A 7,310-nucleotide genomic window follows, 5' to 3' on the forward strand; every position below is an offset into this window, starting at 1 on the left:
CCCCTCTCTTCCCTTCTCCCTCCTCCGGTAAAAGGAAAGGGGGGAGGCTGAATCCTACTAGGAGCCCAAGTAGGACTCCTCCTACTTGGGACGCGCCTAGGGCTGCCTCCCTCCCCCTCCGTCCTTTATATACGTGGGGAGGGGGCGCCTAGAATACACATCAACTATTCCTAGCCGTGTGTGGCGCCCCCCTCCACAGTTTACGCCTCCGGTCTTATTCTCGTAGTGCTTAGGCGAAGCCCTGCGCGGATCACTTCACCATCACTCTCGCCACACCGTCGTGTTGACGGAACTCATCTACTTCCCCGATACTATAATGCATCAAGAGTTCGTGGGACATCATCGAGCTGAACGTGTGCAGTACTCGGAGGTGTCGTACGTTCGGTACTCGATCGGTCGGAACGAGAAGAACTTCGACTACATCAACCGGGTTGCTAAGCGCTTCCGCTTTCGGACTATGAGGGTACGTGGACACACTCTCCCCCTCTTGTTGCTATGCATCTCCTAGATAGATCTTGCATGAGCGTAGGAATTTTTTTGAAATTGCATGCTACGTTTCTCAACAATGTCAGTGTTCCATCTGGCACAGGAGGAACAACAGTACCACCAACTGGTAGAGGGCCAGATCGATGACGAGCGCGTGAATGAGGAGGCCGTGGCGGCATTAGCCGTGGCGAACCCCAACTTCGTTGCTGAGCAGTGTGCGGTCTACGAGGTTGTCCGCACTCAAGCTGCCGCTCAGCAGGAAGCGGCCACCGCTGAGGTGCGGCTGTAGGCGATCGCGGATGAGAACAACGCCAGCTGCGCCTCTCCTACGGGTCGCCGACAAACTTATCGAGTGGCCAGTTGGACGACAACAGCGCCAGCGCCAGCATCTCCATCGTAGACCTCACGTCCATTGGCGATGGACAGGTCGGAGACTCCTCCAAGGATGAGAAGGACATGGGAGGTGGCGGGGCCTGGTGTCCCATGTGGCCGGCCCGTCTGCCGTGTTCTACTCTTCCTCGCCGAAGACCGCACCTTCACTTCAGGTTCTTATCGCCAGTGCTCATGGAGACGGCGGATGGAGGACAACAAGGACTTCGACGCCGGCTGCCGCCGCTGAAGGATAGGTTTAGGGTTGGGTCGGTTTATCTTCTAAATGTCCGTGTTTTCATGAATGTCGGCATGTTTATATGAAATCCGGCCTTTTCTGCATGGATTTTATCTAGTTTGTTAAAAAAGAGTTTGAAATATATGTGGGCTGCGTTGGATAGCGGCGCCCTGCATTCATGTCCGCAGACGGAGATGAGAGGAAATTTGCGGTTTCGTTGGAGATGCCCTGAGACATTTTCCAGAGACCCCACTGCCATTGCATTCAACCACGGAACGGGATGTCAGCACCAGTTGGCGCCAGAGGTGCTGATCACGTGATGCAGACGGATAAACTAGTACAGTGCACAGCAAACAAGGACAAGCAGCTTTAGATATGTCACACAAATGATAACACGGCAGCCAAGGAGAAAGAGTCCATGTGTGGAGAGCATGCATAATGTTTTTTTTATTCTGGAAACTGTCTCTAACGTTGTTGAGAACAAGTGATAGTCTGCCCGAAATCTGTCTACATCATGTAAATACCAATTGAATTGATGACATGGCTAGAACGCACAAAGAAGCCGACGATACTATTGCCCTCCGGCACCTCAGCGCTGAAAGGATATCCAGGCACACGCGTACGTCCTCCATAAGGCCCATAAGTTCTGACGTTGGTCACAAACTTTAGTGAACATACTTCTTCGTTCTGATAAACAGTTCCGGACACTTCTTTGAGAATCTCTGAAGGGCCCAGCACGATCTACACACAATATTGGCAAGTGATGCCATTGTTAGTTATGGTGATTCTTTCCGTGAACATATTCTGAGCCGTTAAAACATGTTGGCATATTTTGACAATCTCAATTAAACCAATGAACTAACAGTGAGCTTAGTTATAATCTCAAATGATGTCGTGGATGTGAAATTAATCTGACCTGAATGAGTTCTTATTGCAAAGCACTTTCATATGATTAATTATAATCTTAGGCACATCAACAAAGATATTGTATAATTAATTTAAGGTTTGTTTGGATTGTCATCATATGCCTTGCATTAAACAATGGATGGAGTAAAAGGCAAATTATTGGGAAAAAACTATATATAGCCTCACCGTTGGGTGACCCCTGCCTCGACCACCACCCCAAGGACCAGCCGTGATGATCTTCCCGGCTTGATTGATGTAAGAGAAGGAAAGCGTATCGATGCAGTCACCCGAGCGGATCGTCATACTTCGTAAACGCTGAGGTATGTCATCTATGTCGTGCATGGTACCTATATTAAGTCCACCCCACGATCCTACCTTCGTGGGAGTCCTAAGTTTTGTAAGCTGTATGAGCGAAGCTATATTAGCACTATTGTTTATGTTTATGTTGGTGTGAAAATTTTGGTATGTTGCTCAGAAAAAAAGATGAAGAAAACCATAGCAAAGGAAAAAAGTAGTTGATGACACACCTTCCCCCCTGATGTCGACCCGCCAGGATTGATTACCAATGCACGAGATAACTGGGTCAAAGTCTCTGTCTCATTCAACTTACTGATAATATCTCCTATACTGGGTCTATTGTGTCGATCGGACTCTACACAACTCAAAGCTATTTGGATGCATGTCTTCACTTGTTCAGCGTAAGATTCCAGTGCATCACTTGATGTTTCTTGTAGCCTATTTCTCCAGTTCGCATGTACCTAGAAGTTTGGACCATAAATGATGGCAATACATTAGGAAAACACAAAGTAATATATGCAGCAAAAAAGCTAAATTATTTCAACTCCATGATTTGAGGAAACAGTTCATCTTACATGGTCAATGAATTCTCGGGCAGACATATCAGCAATCTGAGAGTAACCCTTATGTCCTGTCATTATCTTTATGATTATTACACCCAGGCTAAATATGTCCAACTTATTTGAAACCAACTGGCGATCTATGTATTCTGGCGGCAAGTAACCACTGCAACACATGTCATATATGTTATTTGGTTCGATACGTCTACTACATACAGAATCCCAAGTTAACAGGAAAGTTATGTTGACATCTGAAGAATTCAGCTTACAATGTTCCTACGGAGCTTGTCGTGATCTGTGTAAGTCCATCTCCATAGAGTTTTGACAATCCAAAGTCAGCAATTTTCGCTGTCATATTCTCATCCAGCAATATGTTGGCCGGTTTCAAATCCAAATGGTAAATAGGAGGCTGTAGCTCCTCGTGAAGGTATTTCAAACCATCACAAATGCCTTTAATTACCGCATAGCGTGTGTCCCAATTGTGTCCACTAAATTCATCTGCAGTAACAACGGAAACAGAGTGTTCTCAGTGTAATCTGAAGAAAAATTCATTGATATCATATTTAGTCCCTCCGTCTCATAATATAAAAGCGTTTCTTACACAAGTGTAGTGTCAAAAACGCTGCTATATTATGTCACGGAGAGAGTACAAATTAATAGAGCACCTTCCCACCTTGAAGAAAATTGTCTAGGCTTCCGTTTTGCATGTACTCAAAACAGAGCGCCCTGTTTGTCTTATCACAAAGAACCATCTTTCCATTGTAAGGTACATATTCTCGCTGAGTTTCGTGGCAATAGCCAACTAACTTCACAATATTGTGGTGCTGGAGACTTGCAAGATTAAGATACTCCTTCTCAAATTGCTGATCATCAAGTCCTGGCATGTGATGAAGCATCTTGACAGCAATAGTTTCCCCATCATCATGCACCCCCTGTTTAATATCTAACGCTGTTTCATCTTCTGTGTGCAGAAATATATGTAAAATGCATATTTGATCCTAACGGAAAAATGGTCCCGGTCATAAATATGTGGTGACCTGCATTGTACTGGTCCAGGTATAACTGTATACCATGAAATCTGTGTTGGAATCTTACCATGTAAACACTTCCATAAGCACCCGCACAAGTTTTCGGTCCACAGAGAAATCGTCCGTGACAGCTTTTAACAAATGGAACGACATAGGACTAGGCGCCACTGCACCATGCTCCATGTTATTTGCTTAACCTGGAAGAAGAGACAATCAATGGAGCTTCACAAATCATATCGAAAGTGAACCCATTTTCCTACCAATTGTAGATCAGTACTGTACGTAAGTACCTAGGCAAAGCAGAAGTAGAGCGTTCTCAGGGCTGGAGAGAGCAATACTAACCTTGAGGTGAAGGCCAGCCTGCAGAAAGAACTAGGATGTATGGTGCTGGTCGATGCCGCAGAGCAGTAGTCGTAGTTGGTTGATGCGGAACCAGCAGCTCGGTTGAGTTGCTGAGGTCCAGATCTGAGATCTAAAGCAAAGCTATACTATTATGTATTACTGTGTCAGCCTAACCTACGCCGGCACTGCCTTCGAAAACAACAAAAATAAACTTATGCGACCAAGCACACCCTTCCTTGAACAAAACAAACTATGCGAGCACGGGCACCAGCTGGACATGCACCTGCTTTCAAGGGGGTGCACTAAATAAAGCAGTAGGTAGTTCTCCCAAGGTGAATGCATCCCAAGCTATGGCCTAACGTTCCACCTTTTAGGCCTTAGTTTGCTCATTATTTATATTGTTATTGTACTCACTCGGGTCCTTTTTACTCCCTGTATTAGATTTCTGTTATTATTTAAGCTGCTAAGTTTGACCAAATTTATATTAGAAAATATTAACATCAATCATACCAAATAAGTATAATATGAAAATATATTCCAAGATGAATTTAACGATACTGATTTTTTCTTCAAAATTGTGAACTTTTTAAAAATCAGTGAACTATTTTTCAAAGTGGATTTACTTTTGTCTTAATCAATGAATTTTTTTGAATATTGATGAACTATTTTTCAATATTGAAGAATTTTGTTTCAAAATTGATGAACTCTTTTTCAAAAAGATGAACTTTTTCACTTTTTCATAAAAAATTTCAAAATTGATGAACCTTTTAAGTTTGGGAAGTTTTCTTGAAAAATGATGAACTTTTTCTCAGAATCGATGAACTTTTTTTAAGTTTCTAAACTTTTCTTAAAAAATGATAAACAGGGGCGGAGCCAGCTATATGGCAAGGTTTGGCGGCCACCATACAAAATATTTGGCAAAAATACTATGTATATATACTATATATGTATTTGTTCTGTTTTCAGTTTGTGCTAGACCATCAAGGGAGAAGCGGCGTGGCTTCCACCGAGCTCGTTCAGCAGCCTGACTTGACGGGTCCTAGCTACCCCGTGGATTTTATCACGGATTCACACCAGTGCCACCTTATGACGCAATGGCTTCAGCTTAAAGTCAAGGCGGCTGTCGGCTCTGTGTTCCCCCCTTTCCCCGGAGCAACTTTTCACTGCCGCCCGATTCCACAAGGCTATGCTGTTGTGATGGTGGACGAAATAACAGAGGGATTTGAGGAGCTCCAGCTTGAGCACCCTACAGGTGATGGGGAGACTCAACTGGGTCTTGCTATGAAGACTTTGTGTCTATGGCGGAAGGAGCACATGAAGCTTCTCAACTTCACGCCTCCTGTGAGTCAGCTGGGCACTCCGCCTCCTCCGCCTCCTCCTCCTCCTCCGGCGAGTGATCAGGGCACTCCGCCTCCTGCTCCGGCGCATGCGGGCGGCAGTACTCCGCCTCCCCCTTCGCCGCCTCTTAAGCAACGGCGAAACACAGACAACGCCGCTCCGGCTGCTCTGGCGCGTCATAGCAGTCCGCCTCCGGCTTCTCCGCCTCTTAAGCAACGAAAGAAGACAGCCACAGCCTCTCCGGCTGCCCCAGTGTCTAGCAGTACAGCCAGAGGTGGGAGGCAATACATATACGGTCCATCGTCTCTCAAAACTCTAGACAAGTTACCATACGATATTACCGTGGAGGAAAGCGAGCAAATCGTTCAAACCCAAGTGAAGGACTTCTTTGAAGCGAAAAGAGCTGAGAAACATCCACCTCCGGATGATAAGATAGATCCGGTGAAAGCGAAGCGCATTGTCAATGCCCTAAAGCAAGCACCACCGCGTTCGCCGGATAACAACCATCTCCGCTGTCTTAAAAAGACAGTGCAAGAAGCGCCAATCGGGTACTACTTCAACTGATAAAAGGTTAAAAGAATGAAGAAGTGGGAAGAAAATTCCCCAGCTCGGAGAACAGAAGAACCAATCATTCCCCCTGCTCAAGGTGTGTAGTGATATCGTCGCAAATCAGCCGCTACTGCCCGGTTTCACTATTGAAAATTACCTGCCCGATGATTTTAAGTTTGAAACAATGGAGGTGGAGGAATTCAAATACCATTACGGGAAGCCTCTCATCAAAGATACTCTTGCTCTAACAACGATGATGCGAAGCTTCCATGACTAGTACATGAAATCTGCAGAGAGTCTGGAAAGGATGCTTTGGCGATGCTGATTTAAGAGGGCCACGACTAATTATTTTCTTTGTCTGCCTGAGTTTGGAAAAAGTTCACCGCAATTTCTCTGCGACTGCCGACCGAGCTGACATTTAAACAACCGAAAGTAAGTAGTACTACCTAGTTCCGCGCATCTACCATTGATTGTAGCTAGTTTCATCAATAGAATTTAGCATGCTTGCTTATTAGTTTGATTGATCTCTATTTCTTGTAAAGTGCTTGTGGCAGGAACAAGGAAATAATTACTGTGGATACTACGTTGGCAAGTTCATCTACAACGAGACGGCCAAGAATAAGCGGGGCTACACTGAAAAACAATATCAAGTGCGTAAGCAAAAATATTCACAATTGTATTCTATTATCATCATTTGTGTTGAGTTTCATTCATACACATGCATTGACCCTCTTCTTCGATTTAAATCTGGTAGCTGCGGGATGAGCTCCTACCACATGATCGCATAAAAGCAATTCAAGAGGAATTGGCGGGATTCTTTCTTGACCACGTCATCAACAAAGCCGGAGAGTACCATGTCGCACTTGACTTCAGGCTTTAAGGATTGTAATAGATCTTATATTGTATATATGTAGCTAGTAGCGTCGGGTAGATATACGTAAACTTGTTGTTCGACCAATCTCTCGGAGAAGGAGAAGTCGATATCACTTTTCTCTGTATATGTTCATGATGATCTTCCGTACTTAATGGTTTTCTTCATTTGCTTACTAGCTAGCTAGATAGCGTGTAGAGTCCTCTCTATATGTATAGTACGTAGCGTCGACCAAGCACGGAGATAAGAGAGGACACTTCTCTCTATTAGCTAGCTAACACAATATATGAAACCCATAAATTAACCCTACAAAATCCGCAAAACCA

The 7,310-nt window shown here is 44.5% G+C and overlaps 1 protein-coding gene across 1 annotated transcript; it reads right to left on the reverse strand.

Moving 5' to 3' along the window:
- Positions 1-1,600: 1,600 nt before the first annotated feature.
- On the reverse strand, positions 1,601-3,954 carry LOC119284252 (putative receptor-like protein kinase At4g00960). The gene is made up of 7 exons (XM_037563453.1): positions 3,894-3,954; positions 3,530-3,817; positions 3,126-3,354; positions 2,872-3,022; positions 2,527-2,757; positions 2,186-2,401; positions 1,601-1,834 (listed from the first exon to the last, which is right to left on the reverse strand). Exons 1-7 carry the CDS (start codon positions 3,952-3,954, stop codon positions 1,601-1,603), a joined length of 1,410 nt encoding a protein of 469 aa, XP_037419350.1.
- Positions 3,955-7,310: the final 3,356 nt, after the last annotated feature.

This window comes from Triticum dicoccoides, chromosome 4A (assembly GCF_002162155.2).
Source record: "Triticum dicoccoides isolate Atlit2015 ecotype Zavitan chromosome 4A, WEW_v2.0, whole genome shotgun sequence".
Taxonomy (NCBI): domain Eukaryota; kingdom Viridiplantae; phylum Streptophyta; class Magnoliopsida; order Poales; family Poaceae; genus Triticum; species Triticum dicoccoides.

What these genes read in the sequence shown, in the direction of transcription:
- LOC119284252 (XM_037563453.1), bottom strand. Translation starts at nt 3,954, where the DNA reads ATGGTAAGATTCCAACACAGATTTCATGGTATACAGTTATACCTGGAC. An exon ending in CCCGAGAATTCATTGACCAT is followed by an intron (nt 2,758 to 2,871) that starts GTAAGATGAACT and finishes CCAAACTTCTAG; the next exon opens with GTACATGCGAACTGGAGAAA. An exon ending in GGTCGACATCAGGGGGGAAG is followed by an intron (nt 2,402 to 2,526) that starts GTGTGTCATCAA and finishes TCGCTCATACAG; the next exon opens with CTTACAAAACTTAGGACTCC.